General features: G+C 29.1%; 1 protein-coding gene across 1 annotated transcript; it reads left to right on the plus strand.

The window, feature by feature from the left end:
• Positions 1-3,598: 3,598 nt before the first annotated feature.
• nst (phosphoglucomutase 3-like protein nst) lies at positions 3,599-19,008 on the plus strand. Its single transcript, XM_014432320.2, has 10 exons — positions 3,599-3,790; positions 4,810-5,109; positions 7,844-8,045; positions 8,145-8,303; positions 8,394-8,562; positions 9,413-9,525; positions 9,596-9,753; positions 10,713-10,905; positions 11,652-11,767; positions 14,478-19,008. Exons 1-10 carry the CDS (start codon positions 3,708-3,710, stop codon positions 14,605-14,607), a joined length of 1,623 nt encoding a protein of 540 aa, XP_014287806.1. The 5' UTR covers positions 3,599-3,707; the 3' UTR covers positions 14,608-19,008.
• Positions 19,009-19,374: the final 366 nt, after the last annotated feature.

A 19,374-nucleotide genomic window follows, 5' to 3' on the forward strand; every position in this document is an offset into this window, starting at 1 on the left:
TATGAGAACCTATTTCAAACTGTAAAAATTGTGGTAAAAGATTATTCGAAGAGGTTATTTATTTTCACAATTGTTTATAAACGTTATTTAGAGAGATAAGTTTTCCAAAAATCGTTTAGAGCTTTTTAAACCAGTAGGTTAAAGAGAAAGTAAAAAAAAGAAAAAAATATAGAATAACCAAAATCCAGGTATTTTCCCAGTAATCGTTGCCCTATTTTAGGTTTAGGCTCTGAAAGATCATTCTTTCCACATCCAGTCCTTGTTATCATGATGCTTGTGCTGAAACCACTCAATGTTCTTAATTTTATCTAACATAAAATGATCCATCTCATATTTAGTTTATATAACCTATAAATAAATAATATCACTTTCATTAAAAGGTTCAACTGTCCTCTCAGAATTAATAACTATGTCGTTTGAAAGAGAGAGATTCACAAATTGAATTCCTACTGACCCATAACCTTGTGTGGTCTTATTCGTTTTCATGATAACTTATATGGCGGCGTTAAAAATAATATTAAAGTATTAGCTAAAATGGGAATGAAAAGTCAGACATTTTTCTTTTAGGTCTACATTTATAGTTTGAAAATCTTTCGAAACTGAAAAATTCATTCAGACGTTCCCGAAATATTATTAGAAAATTCACAGAATTTTCACTTCGGCTTTCTCAGGTTCTAGATCCATAAAGTCGAAAAATCGTTTGAAATAGATAAATCCAATAAGCTGTTTCCAAAATATAAGCGGAAAAGCAATAGGAAAATCACAATTTTCGCACTCGTTTTCTTTTTGGTCTGCATATATAAAGTTGGAAAATCTTTCGAACAGGAAAAATCTATTCAGTACACGAGGTATTAGAAGAAAAGTTGAAAAAAAAAATTAACTCTTTTTCCATTAGGCCTACCTCGGAAAATCGTCTAATATCGTAGAAACACTTCTAGATAAAAAATAATAATAAAATAAAACTAGCAGAGAATGTTCGATTTTTCTCGTTTACAAAGGTTCGCACATCGGAGTAAGACGCAAATCTCTCCTCGTGTGCGAGATAACTTTCACAAAAATCAGTGAAGACTAAAATGACTTTATTCTAATATATTTACAAGAACTACATGTTACTCAGTCTCTATCTTCTAACTTATATCCTACTTAGCTATCTAGTCTAGAAAATATATATGTACTCTGGAGAAGAGGGGATAGAAAGAATAATGAAATAGGAGAAGGGGTTTTGACCAATCGGATAATTTTAGGAGACTAGGTGGGGGAGGTAGAGAGCCTATGAAATTTAAAAGTAAAGTATCTGGAAGGGGGAAAAGGCGTGGCGAGAAGATCTCCCAACAGGTCTGATTTCTAAGAAAGAGACCATGACCTAAGACTTTTGTGCACTGACTTACATATGTTAACCATAAAATAGTTTGACTGATGCAAGTCCATTTTTAGATGACAGCATGTACCTGCTTATAGGGGTTGAAAGGGCTGTTAGAATGGTCTCAAGGGCCTTATTTGAACCTAGTTATTTTTATTGAGTTTCTTTTCTATACTATAGAAAGTGGACATATGCAACCATATGTCTAAAGTGCCTTAGGTTCAGTTGGGCAAGGGGCAATTGTTTAAATTTATGATACCGGTTCCTTAACTTGCGGACAAAATATCCAGTACGACAAAAATCTCGTTCCGTGGGCAAAGGGCCTTATTCATTGGAGTTCTGTCAGTCTGTCACAGCTATGGGATTTTAATATGCTAACTAAGCACATTAGTTTTTTGTAGATTATTTAAACTTCTAATTAATTTTTTAAAAAAATAATAATAATAAAAACATTGAACCTGTATCTGTCTCACACTTTTTTTTTACAGGTTTGTGGAAGTGACAAAGTTTTAAGGATGCCGTTCTATTCCAAAAGCACTGTGGAGACATCTCAAAAATACATAGTCTTAATAATAAGTTATTAATCCAATATTTCTTATCAGTCAACATTTAGAACCCATTAGAAATCTAACTAGTTAATAATTAGATGCTTTAGTACAATCTTCTGTATTCTGTGTATTGAAATATTCTCTTTATAAATATATGTTTTATCTATTTGTAAAAACGAAAGACAAATAATTTAATGATTTGATTTCCAACATTAAACTATAGAGAACTATTTTGTGTTTTATTTATTTTAAGACCCATACCACAAGCTGAATCTCCTCTTATATCTTCTAGGTATGTACATAATAGTGGCCGTCATTATACAATTCTATAAGTAATCATGCTTCTGTTCGTCAATTCTGAACTCCAAGCACTTCTTAATTTCAGAATGTGGCTAAAACTTTAAATTGACTTTTAATGTGGTTATAATATTCATTTTTTTAAATCGTATTTATTGAGGAAAAAAATTTTGCCCTTCAGTTCAATGAGCTGTTTTTATTATAAAAGAAGCCAATAAATATAAAATTATTAAAAGTGGCTTAAAGAAATATTAGATAAAATGAAAAAAGAAATCCTAAATAACTATCAGTTATTCGCATTGCTTGGTTGACGTTTTTGTATGATAAACCTTCCAAGGATATAGTTTTTATGAGATTCTGAAACTACCATCAATCTAAAATATAGAAAAATTTATGACGGCTAAAAAAAAATAAGAACACCCGTGTGTTCAGTTGGGGTCTAATACAACAGTATTTCCCGGAGCAATGTTTCTAATTTTTTTATTTTGTATATAAAATAACAAATATAAATTAGTTTTTAATATTCTATGCATTTTTAGCTGTTTTTGTCCAAATTATGGCTGAATTTATTTCGACCGCATTTCTACTTGTTATTTTATAGGCCATTCTTAAATAAACTGTAATTAGGCTGTCCTGAAGTTTCTAGAAGATCGCCGAAAATTCCTTTTAGATTTTTTATTCTTCAGACATTGCCATAGACTACGGTTTGTTTTTTTTACTGAGGTACGTTCTATTGACTTTCTTAAAGCTAATAGGGTTGTCACAAATCAATTCAATTCTACAACCTGTAGCATACCTCAAATACAAAATAAAATTCTGATTTTTGTCAGATGTGCTACAATTCAATAAATGTAACGAAACTATTGAATAAACAAATATTATAGTAAGAAGTTTAATCAGAAATTAAAGGAACAAACAGAAGCTTTTTGCAATATATTTTTATAAAGCTAAACTGACTTAATTGGAAAAAATAGTTCCATGGCTCCAAGAAAAAAATAATATAAACGAAATTCGAAACAAGTAGACTCCTTACGTCAACTGCTCTTTCATTTCGACATCGGTTAGAGAGGAAAATACTATTCTTTCATTTTTTTAATGAAAAAATTAGGGCATGGAATAAGTCTTTATTAATTTGAAATTAATAATTTCACAAACATCAATATCAGCTAAAAACATCAGTAGAAAGCTGAAAAGATCTAATGGAGGTTATTATTTGAATTTCACTCCATTAGAACCAGTTTTGTGAACTAATACGGCAATAATTATTGAGAATAATCACAGAGATAAATATTTATGAAATGTGTAAAAAAGGAATCTTTATTGCTCCGAAAGTGGTTCAGTTATATAATAAATCGTATCTAACAGGTCTATTGATTCGCAGTGCGGTGTTTTGGTGAGGTAACTTTAGGTTTCAACACGACACAAGTTAGGCTTGTGTAGAGAAAGCTCTGTTGGACACGTTGTCGTTTCGAATATTCCCTCCTCTTTTTAGTATTATTAAAATGATTGAAATACAGTCAGTAATAAATAAATATCCAAAAAAAGGTCCAATAATTCAATATGGAACAGCAGGTTTTAGAACCATGTAAGTATGATGATGTTAACTCTTTCAGTAGTTAAGAATATGTTGGTATTAGTAGAGAGATAGATAAATTATTAATAAATTAGTTTTTATATCCATAGAAGTAGGGTTTTTCATGACCTTATTGGTGACATAAATATAGTTGTTTACATGTTGTCCATTTTTAACTGATAATTCACATATTTGTTTTAGAACATAAACATGTATTTTTATATTCTGTATTGTTCGGTGTTTAGATTAAAAACAATTACATGAAATACTCTAGGTAAACAAAGCTTTGTTCCTGATTGCTATCAAAATTTAAACTCTATATCTTATCTAATCTGTAGAAAATCAAAATGAAATGAATTTTAAAGGGCTCTATTTGTCAATGCTCTTTTCTAGGACACCATCTCTTGAGCCCGTGCTCAGTACAATAATAGAGCAGACCTTCCTCTCAATATTTATTTTTTGTCTACAACATTAATTTATGGATTTAGATTTGGTATGAAAAATTGTATTACTACATTTAAACAATATTCATATCAATAAATTAGGTGGCATAGTCAGATTATGATACTAGTACATGATATTATTTATTATAGATTTTTTCTTTATCACCTATCGGGTCCCCTTGGGAGCTTGGATCCCAAGGATTTTGTTCCTCTGGCACATTCAGATGATGGGCCTGACTTTCTAGACCATTTCTTTGTTCTATCATAAAATTTTAGAATATTTAATGTATTTATATGCTTTATCAGTACCATTTCTCTTTCTTTATGTAGCCAAGTTTGTGTCCGTGATATCTCGATTACACAGAGTGAAAGTTTGATTCAATTTATTTATGTTTTATTGATTACTAAATATGGATTCTTAAGTTTTAATTACACATTCATCCTCAAGTTCAGTAGAAATGAAAAGTGATCCTAGGTAGTAAGATTGCTTTATGAAAAAAGCCATCTGCCTAAGTTTTTAGGAAAATACTCCTAAATGTATTGTGTCAATATTGGCGAAGTATATAAATGTCTTTATAATTTCTTTAGTGCTGAAAACTTGGATCACATTGCCTTCAGAATGGGTCTTTTAGCTGCTTTACGGTCTAAAGGAAAAGGATCAGCAGCAATTGGTCTCATGATAACTGCATCCCACAATCCGGAAGCAGATAATGGTGTTAAGATGATCGATCCTCATGGTGAAATGTTGGAACAAAAATGGGAGTCCATTGCTACAGAACTTGCGAATGCTGATGATAACTTAGTTCAAGAAGAATTGAATAGAATTGTATCGGAATTGGGAATAGATATTTCAAAGCCTGCCCATGTGTTTATTGGAAGAGATACTAGGTATTTTTGTTTTAATTTCAAGATATTGTATTGTATATATATTCTTAAAAAAATATTTTATATTTTAAGTATAGTAATTAACATTTAACTAATTTACTAACAACCTTAGTGTTAGGCCTGGATACCTTTAAAAGCCTCTCAAAATACAGAAGGAACTTTGTAGTGTTTAAAATGTTCAAAACATATTGCTCAAATTTTATATGATAGAAGGAAATTTTGGTTCCAGATTAAAATTAAGTCAACTTGGTCTTCTTTCACTTATAAAATTGTCATTTTTTATTATTGACATTCGTTATCATCTGATTTTATTGCTAATTGTTTTAACTGTAAAATGAATTAATAATCTTGTTTGCAAACCACTTCAAATTTCTATCTTAATGTTCCATTCTAAAACAGTACTTCAAAAGTATTTTCAACTTTTTTGGTATATTTAGATATACAATTTTAGTAGATAAATACAAATTTAAAATTCACTATAAAGTTTATTAGTATTCATTTTCATTAATTTATTATTATGGAAAACATAAATTTTCATGACCTGCATTCAAATATTTTATTCTAATAATATTCAGGTTAATAAAGTTATGTTAGTACTTTCAAAGTGAAAACAAAAATCAGACCTTGATAAATTTTTTAAGAAGATGGTCAGAACTGGCTGTTATGAATAACCAAATTGTTCTGTAACCGAATGACTAGAAATCAACATCATGTGAATATATTTTGGCAAGCATGTCTAACTGAGAGACCCTCATTTCTTCATTGGCAATGCAATAAAAATTCAAAAAAGTGCTATCAAAGTATTCATCAGATGATGTCAATTTTTGTGCACAGGCTCTCACACTATATAGGAGGAAGCCTCATATTTATACAATTTATTTAATATATCAATGGCTTACAAATTCAGATGGACAGAGCAGATTTAGACTTTATCTAATAATATCTAAATTTGGTCAGTCGAAAAACTAATTGAAACGTAATTTTTCTAAAAGAGATAACCTTTAATTGTGTTTTTTTTTCCAAAAGTTAGTAGACATTTAATTTTCCTCTAACGTTAAGTAAGCTATAAATAGAGATAACATATATGAATTAGAAGGTGACGGCATGGTTGAGGTTACAGAACAATTTGGTTATTCATAACAGCCAGAATAACCAAATTGTTCTGTAACCTCAACCATGCCGTCACCTTCTAATTCATATATGTTATCTCTATTTATAGCTTACTTAACGTTAGAGGAAAATTAAATGTCTACTAACTTTTGGAAAAAAAAACACAATTAAAGGTTATCTCTTTTAGAAAAATTACGTTTCAATTAGTTTTTCGACTGACCAAATTTAGATATTATTAGATAAAGTCTAAATCTGCTCTGTCCATCTGAATTTGTAAGCCATTGATATATTAAATAAATTGTATAAATATGAGGCTTCCTCCTATATAGTGTGAGAGCCTGTGCACAAAAATTGACATCATCTGATGAATACTTTGATAGCACTTTTTTGAATTTTTATTGCATTGCCAATGAAGAAATGAGGGTCTCTCAGTTAGACATGCTTGCCAAAATATATTCACATGATGTTGATTTCTAGTCATTCGGACAAAACTTTTTGTTTTTGAAAAACTGTATCTCAGGAACGAAATCTGCTAGAACTCAAATTAAAGCTAGCTTAATTTACTCTAAAGTTATTTATAACGTTTATCTTCATAGGGGTGTTTTTATGATATTTGCCTATGAATATGATTTTTGCACTTCAAATTTTGTCTGAACAACTAGAAATTAATTTATTTGGTAATATCATGAAAACTACTACTCCTACAAAGATAAATGTTATAAACTACCATATAGTATTTTCAAATAGCTTTGATTTGAGTGCTGGCAGTGTTCTGTGCATGTAATGGTTCCTGAATTATTTTTTTTTTTCATGCATTAAACATTTTATATCGACAATTAGAAACCAACATTTTCTGAATTTATTTTGACAAATATCATAACTATTATTCCTATGAGGATAAATGTTATAAACTACTTTATAGTACATTCAACTAGATTTTATTTGAGAGCTGACAGACATCTGTATGTCTTATGATTCCCGAGATATATTTTTCTCAAAATAAATTCACTACCTACTGATTTTTCGTTTTTTCATTACGAAATATTGCTTTTAATAAACTGTGTCTTGGGAACTATAGAACGTAAATCTAATAGGGCTCATATTTAAGCCAATTTACTCTACTTTAAATAATGTTCTATTAGATTTTCTAGTGTTGTTGGTAGTTTTTAAGATATGGAGCACCAAAAAAAGATTTTTTTTTTTTAAACAGTCACCATTTATGCAGATAGCATGATCTGACTGGCAAACTCATTTCTTCATTGGCTTTGTAATAACGATTAAAAAATGTGCTATCAAAGTAATCTCCAGATAATGTCGATTTTTTTGAATGGGCTCTCAGACTGATATATGTAGTCTGAGGATCGTTTTGGATCAAGGAATTTTTTGTATATACAAGTTCCACTCTATTGCCTGAAATTATTGAAAATTGGGACACAAAAGATTCTGGGAAAAGAATCATAAGTCCACAGGATGGAAAACAAAAAATGAAAAATATTCACTTAACAGCTAGAAATAATAATTAAAAATACATTAATTTTTTATTGTTCCATTGAAGTTTATATATTTTTTTGTTTATAAATTTTTTATTACCTTTAATTTTATGTCTGACTAATATTTCTGATTGTAGGCCCAGTAGTTTACATCTTTCGAAAGCTGCAATGGATGGAGTAGAAGTTCTTTCAGGCTTTGTTAAAGATCATGGAATAGTTACAACCCCTATGCTCCACTATTTTGTGTACTCTTACAACATCGGACCTTCAAATGAAATTTCATATCGAGAAAACTATTTATCTAGATTCACAGCAGCATTTAAAGCTCTTCGGAAAGAGGTGTCATTACATTTTATGGTTTAAGAGGTTGGGTTCATTATTGCAGTTTGATACCAAAATTTTTATTACTAAACTTTGATCTAAAAAATTAACTTTTAGAGCAACAAGAATGTGAACTATGAAGCTACTTTAGATTTTGATGGAGCTAATGGAGTAGGTGCGATAGCTATGCAGGAATTCTTAAGCCGATTGGGAAATTCTCTGATTGTAAATATTTATAACAGTGATACTTCTACAAAAGGAAAGCTTAATTTTAAGGTAATTTCTATTTCTTAATTTTAGAGCTTTATCTAAATATAATTGTTTAAATTATATAGTCTAATAAAATAAATTATTTTATTTTGACAGTGCGGAGCAGATTTTGTGAAAACGAATCAGAAGCCCCCAGAAGGAGTTGTTATTGTCCCTAACAGAAGAATTGTTTCTGTTGATGGAGATGCAGATAGAGTGATTTACTCTTATGTTGATGAAAATGGCATTTTCCATTTACTTGATGGTGACAATATTGCTACTTTAGGTAATTATTAATTATTATTATAAGTAAAAACTTATTTATTTGTGCCAATGTTTCGACCTAAATTTCGGGCATTCATCAGAGCTGAAAAAACAAAAAAGAGATAACGATTATAATAAGGGAAACATAAAAAATAAAAGGAAACAATAAATAAACTTAGAATAGAAATATACATAACAATAAATTGAGTAGATAGTAGTTGATTGATAACAATAAAAGATGAAATATAATATTATAGACCTAAGAATTATATTAACTATATGATACAGTGCGCGATGTATTTAGGAAATACATCGTCTTCTCGCGCGAGGCCTTGGACTTCCTTGGTCTGTCACGGCAATAATAATAATTAATGATAAAACAATTAAAAAACAGAAAGGGTCCAAGAAATAAACATAATGAAAGATGTAGAAGAAGATGTAAAAGATGAGTAATATAATTGAACAAATAAGATATGTAAGTAGTGTCTAAAATAATGAAAAATAAATTTAAATCAATATAACGAAATGTATGAAAAAAACTATATCTACTCAATTTATTGTTATGTGTACTTCTGAGTTTGTTTATTTTTTTCCTTTTATTTTTTAGGTTTCTTGGAGTTATGGTTATTGTCTCTTTTTAGTTTTTTCAGCTCTGATGAAGGCGTGAAATTCAGTTCGAAACGTCAGCAAAAATAAATAGGTTTTTGTTTATTTATGTTTTTTTGCTGGCCGCACCCTTGACCATCTTCTCCTCATTTTAATATTTTATATTTATGCAGTTTATATCTTATTTTTCATTTATATCTTATAAATTTATTATTGTACATCCAAAATTAGATTTATTTTTAGTTTTTTATTCACATTTGTTGCAGTTGCTGGCTATTTAATGGATTTAGTGAGAGACTCAGGTCTTGATTTAAAGCTTGGTTTAGTTCAGACAGCTTATGCTAACGGAAATTCTACTCGCTATATTTCTGAAAAATTGGTTTGTTTCTTTTCTCATTATGCCAGTTTTTTCTTTAATCTATGGAAGTTGACAATGGTGTATATTTTAGAGAGTTCCTGTCGCATGTGCTTGTACAGGCGTTAAACATCTTCATCACAAGGCTCTTGAATATGATATAGGAGTTTACTTTGAAGCTAATGGACACGGCACAGTTCTTTTTAGTAATAATGCTAGAAATTTGATAACTCAGGCTGCAGCAGATGAGAGGTATTGTTGAAAATTCTCAATAAAATTTTAATAGAATATTTGAGTACAGCATAATTCCAAATTATATAAATGCAAGTAAACTGCTTGGTGTCAAACATTGGAAGGTTGCGGAAATTAACAGAGAAAACTGGCAATCTATGGTGGAACAGGCAAAGTCTCAAAAGTTCGGGATGTAGCACCATTTAATAATAATTATTAATTGGAGGGGCTAATATCGATTAATTCAAGGGGTAGGTATTTCACAGGGAAATATTAACAGAAATGTAGAATAACACTGTTTTATGACGTATGTAAGGTGTAGTTGCAGATTATATCATGCATTTGAAAATATAAAGAGACATAACGTATCTAATATACAAATTAATAAACAGAGGAAAGTCATTGTCTGAAAAATGTATTATTATATTTGTTTTTAATATTTTAAATAATTTTTATAACAAAATGTCTCATTTTTACTATCATTATTAGAACATCAATAACAGTTGATCAGCATTACTGTTTAGTGTGGATCTGTTCTACCCCATTGCATTTCTTGCTTCGATATGAGACACTTTTTCTACCTAAACACTAATCTTATATACTCTTTGTTGTTTTCTGTATACTCATTATTACCTAATGATATGAATTCTTCATTATTCAAAACATATTTTCAAGATTCTGATAACAGTATATCATCCAACCCGCAAAGTCTTCAGGATGCAGTTGTATATAGTAGATTCGCTATTCTTATTCTGTTCTAAGAATATTGAAAATTCAAAAATATTATTGGGTGGGCATCTAAGTCCCTTCATGATATATTTTAGAACTGATTTATTTTTATTATTGATTGGTAGGCTGTTCGATCTTGCTTTCATTCATTGTAAGTTATTCATTTTATTTGTTTATGTATGCTAATATATATTTTCATGAGAGATAATTATTTTTATCCTTTTTATTAAGTAACTTTCATTTATTTTTAGATTGCCCGACAGCAAGAGGCAAATGGTTATACGTTTAAAACAATTGACTGAATTGATCAATTCAACTGTAGGCGATGCTATTTCAGATATGTTTTTAGTAGAGACTGTATTATACTTTCGAGGTTGGAGTGCACAAGATTGGTTCTCTGTTTATTCTAATTTACCAAATCGCCTTTCAAAAGTGACGATCAAGGTAAGTTTTATTAGACAAATGATGTTTTATTTAAATTATTTCAAATTTTGTACAGGTTATTGCTGTATGATAAATAATTTACCTCGAGATTTGTATTAAGTCTCAATAATGTATACTTTGTAAAAGTTTTAGCAGTAGTTTTAAATATTCTTACAATATATTATTGCCATAAATACTGTTTTTGTTTTCACAAATCATTAGATTATGAAGCATTTCTTCAGCATTGAAGTTCGGATCCATAAAGAATAGTTCAGAGTTAAAGTAAATAAGTTCTCTTCTTGATTTTTTTTTGGGAGGGGGGAGAGGGTCAGGTTGTCAAAAAAAAAGGGTACTGCTGAAAATCTTCAACATGGGTCTAATTTTAGGGCTAGTAAGCAGTTTTTTCTGTTATTTTGAGTGATTTTTTTTACTGTCACTCAGAACATCTTCCTTCAATTATTGTGATCAATTAATAATAATCCAATACAATTCAGTTTAGTACAGCCTGCCCATCATTAATATTATCTAAAATATGTTAGGCTACTGAATGATTTATCTATAAAAACAATCACACATCAAAGTTATGGAAATAATGTGGGGGATAACCCAGAAACGTTGTTTGTGTAATAAACTAATATATTTAAATAACGAAGTTTGTGTTCATTCACCAATTTCATATTAGGAAATAATCTTTTATTCTAACTTTTTTTTCTCTTCAATTTATTGATTTCTTAACTAATATAACCTTATCACTTGTAACTTTTCAGGATAGGAATACTATCAAAACAACAGATGCTGACCGAAAATGCACCAGTCCAGAAGGTTTACAAGAAGCAATTGATAAGATTGTTAAGGAATATCCTTCAGGACGTAGTTTTGTTAGGTAAGTTGCATACATGTTACTTAATTTTGACTATGATTACAGAAAATCAATTCTAAAAGAATATGAATATATTTTAGTTGTTGATAAGTCAAGTAGGCAATTATATTATTATGCATTATATGGTAAAATAGATGAGTATATTACTTCCGTTGATGTATGAAGTGATTCTATCTCAAAGTAGCTCCTGGTTTCCATTATGAGAATCTGCTATTTTTGTCAGTTTTGTGAGGTTTAGAAAAAATCAACTACTCTATGCAACCATGATAATTTGATAAGTCAATTAATCTTTTGATTAATTTATTCTTCCCATATATTCTTTTGATTCGATAATATCCTCAAAATTTCGTCATCTCCTTTGATCATTAAATGATCTTTTGAGCTGATGTAATTTTAGCTAAAGCTTTAAGTTTAATTATACAGACAATGCCTTCCCCATTAATAATCTAATCAAATTCCTTACTTTTTCTAATCCTCTATCCATAACCCAGATGCTTCAGCCAGTTAAAATAAGATTCATTCACGACAAGGAAAGAGTTCATTAACTGAATTTAAGAAGGATCAAAAGATCAAAGTTTATAAGGAATCAGATGGAGTGGAGGAGAGGAGAGGGTAGAGAGTTCATTATTTTTTTCTGTCAGTTCCAGTTATTAATTATGTTTTTAAAATCTTATGAAATGAAAATTATTATAAAATTCCACCATTGTGATCTATGAAGGTTCTCGGGTTCAGCATGTGGTAAGGAAGACTTTTTCTATACCAATGGTTGTGCAAGGAGGTGATTTGTTCAAGACCACACTTAACCTCTAGATTTATCATCCATTTGTGATTCATTATATCCATTTAAGTCACTCTGTAGAGTGTGTGCCCCAGGAGGGCTCCCAAACCCACCGGGTTGACTGATGCCTGACTACACAGAATAAATGATTACCTATCGTTTGAATTAGACCACACTTAACCTCTAGATTTATCATCCATTTGTGATTCATTATATCCATTTAAGTCACTCTGTAGAGTGTGTGCCCCAGGAGGGCTCCCAAACCCACCGGGTTGACTGATGCCTGACTACACAGAATAAATGATTACCTATCGTTTGAATTAAAACAACCATGGTGTGGGAGATAGGATCTCAATGCTGTACTCATTTAGCCACCCCCCTCTCCTATAGAAGCTATTGAAAATTCTATTATTTTTAACTTGGTGTCTTTTCCATCTCAGGACCTCTATTAGTAGTATTAATAAAACCAAAAACTTTTCCTGGTGCTCAACTTCTTCGCTCAAAATGAGATTCTTTTTGCTTTGATATGAACAAATTAAGAAGTCTTCTGTCACTTATTGTTCGATTTTAATTGAACAAGCTCTTGTCAAAGCATAGTTGCTTGGTTTATTAACGAAATTGGAAAAGAACAATAAATTTATTTTTATTTTGTGTAACTGGAAAGAACAGGTTTAACATCTAAAATACTTTAAAAAAGGAAACGTTTTATTGTAAAGAAATAATAGTCAATTATTATTGAGGTATTTTTGGTTTACAAGAAATATTGAAGAATAAAAGATGCTGATACTTGCTTTCGGTGGTTAGTGTCTAGAGTTGTATAAAGTCATAGTTGTATGAAATAATAAGCCATCATCCTGAGGCTGGAATTTAGAATAGTCCATCTAAACACAAAAGTGAAAATGTCGAATATGCTTCTACGTTAGCTTTAGGGTAAAGAAATGAAATATTGAACATATTGTGGGACAGAACTCGATCTGTTAAACTACTTTAAAGATAATGGATAGTCACTTTAAGGCTCCTCAGTATTATAGTATGGGTTGTGGCCATCATGCATAAAGAAATACATCAAAAGCATAAGATTGTATGTCAAGTCAGTTGAGGGATCTATTGCATTTTGAGTCTGTTGTCAGGTTGTATTCCACCATTATTTTTTTTTTTTTTGTGTTTTTACTGCACTTACTGCAAAGCCCATGTTGGGACATAGCAGGAAGGTATATCGAGACCAGACCTCTGCTCGATAACTTGTGTCCAGCTAAAGTCAGGGGTCCCGAGTTCAACTCTGGGTATGACTTTGTTAAAACCTTCTTTTTTAATTTATATTTAATTGCAACAAAGAGAGTGCACAATTCTATGCGATATATGGTGATTATTAAAATTAATCAGGAATAAATAAATTTAATTTTCAAAAAATTAATTTTTATATATTTTGTCATTTTTTCTTCTGAAATGATGTTTATTTCAATTTTTATGCATAAATAATAGTCTTTTAAGAATTAATTTTGTTTCATCTTTTCATTTATTTTTTTTTTGAGAAATTGTATGATTATTTTTTGTTGGAATTCATATATATCCAACAACTATTTGGAGTTTTTCCTCCTTTTATTAACTTATAAATATAATTAAATTTAATAGTAACTGTTTATTTGTTAGTGGCTGGTCAGGTTTAGTGAGTTCAATTTTGAACCCCCACTGACAATGTAACCTTAAACTATTGAGGTAGCTATATATTTAAGAAATGGAAGATAAGAATTTCACTGGATCTTATAGTAATTGACTGTTAATTTTATTAGAAATGATTCATATAACAATATTTGTTTAAGATTTTCACACTTAAAAGTAGTCAAATTTGGTTAAGACATGTTGATCTATTCATCGGTTTTTCTGATTTAATTTGCCTTATGAAGTCTTATTGTATAAAAATTAATCTTTTTCTAGACCCTCAGGCACTGAGGACATTGTTCGGATTTATGCTGAAGCAGAGAGCCAAGAAGCAGCTGATGAATTAGCTACTAGAGTTAGTCGCTTAGTTTACGATATCGCTGGAGGCATTGGTTCATTCCCCTAAGAAGAACAAGTTTCAACAATTGATTGGTGATATTCACGCTTTGATATTGTTTAAATGCTGCTATACTTTGGTCCTAGTTTTAATTATTATCCTTCACTTAAAGTTATTTTTAATTCAAATTAGGCATACATTTCATTATGACTGAAATACTGTATTTCTTATTGCATTAGTGTTTATTAAATGATATTAAGGAATTATCGAATAATTTAACTGACATCACAAAAACATAAGTTTGAGGAATTAGTTCCAAACTGACTTAAAAAAACATTATGTTAAATTTAAATATATATATTTTATGCCGGTAAATTTAAGTATCATTAGATTATTTTATGAATTGAGGCTCTGATAGCACAAGTGGCCTAACTCGGGAAGTTGATTAGACCACAATTTCATTTCATTTAGGTGCCAAAATAGAATTGTTTTGATAGACGAAGTTGCTTTTATCTACTACGATATTAGAATACAAAAAAAAGCTGTCTTGGGACTGGCTAATTGAAGTTAAACATCTGGAAATGAAATAATTCTATTAAAATTTAATTAATAATGATTATGTGTTTCCTCTTGTAGCTTAAGGAAGAAAATATTAGTTCCAGAATAATAATGATAATTAAAATATAGCAGTCATTTGCAAAGTAAATTATCCTGATAGAGTGGACCAGGTTTTCCTCCCCCCATTTCTTTTTCATCTCATCTCTCGGAATCAATTTACTCTCATATAATTTTTTTTTTTTGAGTTGTAGAACATCGGTAAAGAAGTTTCACTTTAAAATCAATATTCAAGTTTTACAAATTTTATGGGTTTGGCCACTTTTGCTCTTGTAGTCTCAAATAAGACCTTATGGTTGTTTAAGTTTAATAAGGTCATATATTAGATACAACACGTATTATGATTTAATTAAAATATAAATACATTCCATTAATTATAAAATATAAGAATATTATCATATAATTTTTTTTTCTGTGGTCATTAAAGGTTTTTTTTTTTTTTTTTTTCTTCCATAAAATATAGAACAGTGGTTCCCAACCGGGGTTCCACATAGTCTTTTCCTAGAGTTCCACGAAACAATTTAGGAGTGGGTTATTCTACATCAACTCAACACCTTTTTGACAACACTTTTGAACCTTATCATCTCAGATTTTCTGTGTGTAGGTTTTCTAGCCTTTCTTATCTTTTGTTGAAAAGAAAGGCTTTTGACACCCTATTTATGTATAATGATAATGTAGGGGTTCCACCATTTATCTACTTCCTTCAAAAGGGTTCTGCCATCAAAACAAGGTTTGTAACCTGTGCTATAAAGAGTTCTAATGTTTATTCTTTCTACTCTGGTTGTGTTCACATTAAAGTAAAACTTACTCTTCCTAACTTACTTGATTGCCCATCCTTCGGTCAGCCATAAAGATATATATAATAAAGATAGTTTATAAATATTATTTTTTGTGATTATAACATTAAATTAATTATTCATATAGATAATTAATTTCAAAATTTTTCCTCTTACTGGTGGTAACCCTGAGTTATGTTTTTCATCAATAATGAAATATTTTTGTTTCAAGTTGCCCATTTTCCTGTAACAATGTTATATGTTTTTTTACTCACATTAAACGAATTAACCATATAACTCAGTTTATAGCGATTAATGAATTAAATCTTCTAATTATACTGAATTAATTTTAATATATCTTGTTAGGTCATCTGGAGAAGTTTCATTCTAGCTAATGGAATTATATTTACTTCCATGATATCCTTTGTTATGAGACCTAGTTAACGATTTTTTTTCCTAAATTGAGTTAGTAGGAATATATTTTTCCTGCATAATTAAATAATCCAATGAGTATTAACCATTAATTATTTTTGTTAAATTGTTACCGTCCAAAGATATAAAAATATGTTTTTTCATGTCTACATCTGAAATTCTTGGGTTCTACTCTTTGTGCATTGATACCAGTTGATATTAAAACTTTTAAAATATATATGTTTAGCAACATATATTTGTAGTGTGATATAAAGAACAATATGAACATTAGATTGTAAGTAATTATATTAAATATGCTTTGTGAACCAAATTATTTGTGCATCACTTCAGTTTTGTTATTTAACTACATAAGTGTCAATCTGTGTCAATTGTGAATTATAGATGAGGAATATAATTTGTTTTTTATATTCTTTTTCGATCTCCAAGCTTGGTATAAAAGTTGTCGATATAATGGTCATTTCAAAAATTTTCACATAATATATTTGTGAGTTGCGTATGTAACCAGAGGTTCTATAAAACATACTCCCCCATAGTCGAAAAATCTCAAAATTTTCTAGCTGTATACAAATTTTTTTTAAGTTGATATGCCAATTGCTTGCCCAATTATAAAAATGAATTAATGAATTATAAATATTTTATTTTTATATTTCATTCTGTAACTTGTGCAATCTGTCTAGTTTTGTATTGGGGACGAGTGTAATTTTAGTATTTAAAGCTTAGCTCACATTCACACATTCTTCATGTAATACTAGTAACTATAACTTATTTAGGAATCACTAATGTTTAGAGATATGTGTGTTTGTGAGCTGTTATTAGTATAAACAATGAACAAAATTTAAATACGAATTAGTTTTTGGCATGCCTGGTTGGACTAGTATTTTTCAGGGATTGATTTTTAGAAATAGAGGAGCCGCAATGGTAATCTTTTGAGAGAGGGAGGGTATTCCAAATTAAATATTGGCATCTTAATCGATAAATATCGCCAACTAATGTTTCTTTTTTATGAAGTGTAACTAGTAGGGCATATGTGTGGTTAAATAAATGTTTCTAACTATTGTATTTTTTCCTCTATTGAAGTACTGAAATACCACTCTGGTGCACTCTACCTCACATCGAGCCATGCTATTTGGTTTGGCAGGTAAAACGTGTAAAACTGTTTCTTCCACACCATTGGTCTAATTGTAATTTTTTTCCATGAACAAACAAAAATTCTGCCTTTTTTGACTTCTTATCTTTTCCACGTTAATCCCCCAAGTATTTTGAGTTAATGAAATGAATATTAGGCTACTTTAATGATAATAGATGGTCACTATTTTCGTATCTGAGTATTGTGGTGAGGAATTATACAAATTTTTAAAGCTGTTATATTATTTCTAATTAAAAAAATCTATTTTTGTTATTTCTTATTAATGGATCTCTCATTTTTATAATTTTATTTTTTATTATGATTATTAAAAAATATTATTTGTTTAATTATCAATTTGTTATTAATTTACTGAATAGTTTTATATTTTTTAATATAATTTTTTCTAAAGTATTTCTAAACTTTTATTCAGTTTTTATATTTGTGATAAAGAATGTGTCTTAAAATTGTGCAATGATTGATTTAGCGTGCCTTAGATTATGTAGGTGAGTGTATTGAATACATGTTTAAAACAGCATTTGTATGGATGCACAACACTGTTTTTGTATATTTAGTGCTTTTTTTAATTTTTAAAATAAATATGAAATAGTGACTATTTTTATAAGATCATATTTAGTTTTATGCAAATAATGGTTTAGCAGCCAAAATTATACATTTTTAGAAAAATGTTTAAATTATCGTTTGTATTTGAAGGGTTTACTGCTAGAGGGATGTAGCTCCATCCTGGAGGAGTTAAGAAAGATGTACATGTACTATTTTGTTGCAAAAAATAAAGATGTTTGGTGTTTTACCAGAAAAACTATTTTTTCACATGATCTAATATTTTGAATTGAATTTTCAGATTTTGTTTTACAATTTTCCGAAATCTTGAAAAATGTGAGCTACCTCCTTTTGCTGAAATCCTTTCAATTGTTTATGATCATTTTTTATATACTCTATCATTTAATAATTAGAATAAAAACTTTAAATATTTATAATAATAAAGCTTGGATTCAAATAAATAGAACATATAAATATAAATACTTTGTAGAGTAAGCATAACAATATTAAAATTCATTAGATTTTGGTAATCACTAACCTCTTGGTTTTACTTATTTGAGATTATTAGAAATATACTATATATGTACCGATATTATAAATCATTCTTCTCTTATTTTAACCAATGAAATCCAAGCTTTACTTTTAGGTGTTGGTTAATGTTTAGCTGTAAATTAAAATTTTTATTTGTACTAGCTTGTTATAAATTTATTTGAGACTGAGGTGTGATTGCTTTTAGCTCATTTTATTGAGGCCTAAATTTTTATTTGTGCTTACTGTATCAATCATATTCCATGCTTATTCAGAATATAATTTGATATTAAAATTATTATTTGGTTTTAAGAAATTCCGTAATGCATTTTTTATATATCATTAATTAAGTGAATTGCAAGTTAGTGAAAATCTTTTTAATTTTAGAGAAAACACTTATTGTGATTATTTGTAGAACTTTTTTGTAATAATGATAATAAATGCTTTATATTAATTTTTATAATTTCCAGAAACCTTTATTTCATTATTATTTAAAATCATAAACTGTAATCATTTATTTATTTTTTATCTATTGAAATTTGCATATTTATAGTTTCTGAAAATGATTTCAGTCTGTACCGCTTCAACCCATGAAGGATTATAGAGATTCAATATTTTGAATGGAAGTACTGTTTCTTGAACAATGTTTGTGACTGGAAGTGATTTTTTCATGATCAACAACCATATTTTTCCTATGTCAGGCTAAATAATTATCTTTCACTGCCGGATTGGAACCCGGATCCTTCGAGTTAGTGGCACATTACCTTACCACTGAGCAGCTCACTCCCAAATTTAATTTGA

Source organism: Halyomorpha halys, unplaced genomic scaffold (assembly GCF_000696795.3).
Source record: "Halyomorpha halys isolate HHAL.00 unplaced genomic scaffold, Hhal_1.1 Scaffold1045.1, whole genome shotgun sequence".
Lineage (NCBI taxonomy): Eukaryota > Metazoa > Arthropoda > Insecta > Hemiptera > Pentatomidae > Halyomorpha > Halyomorpha halys.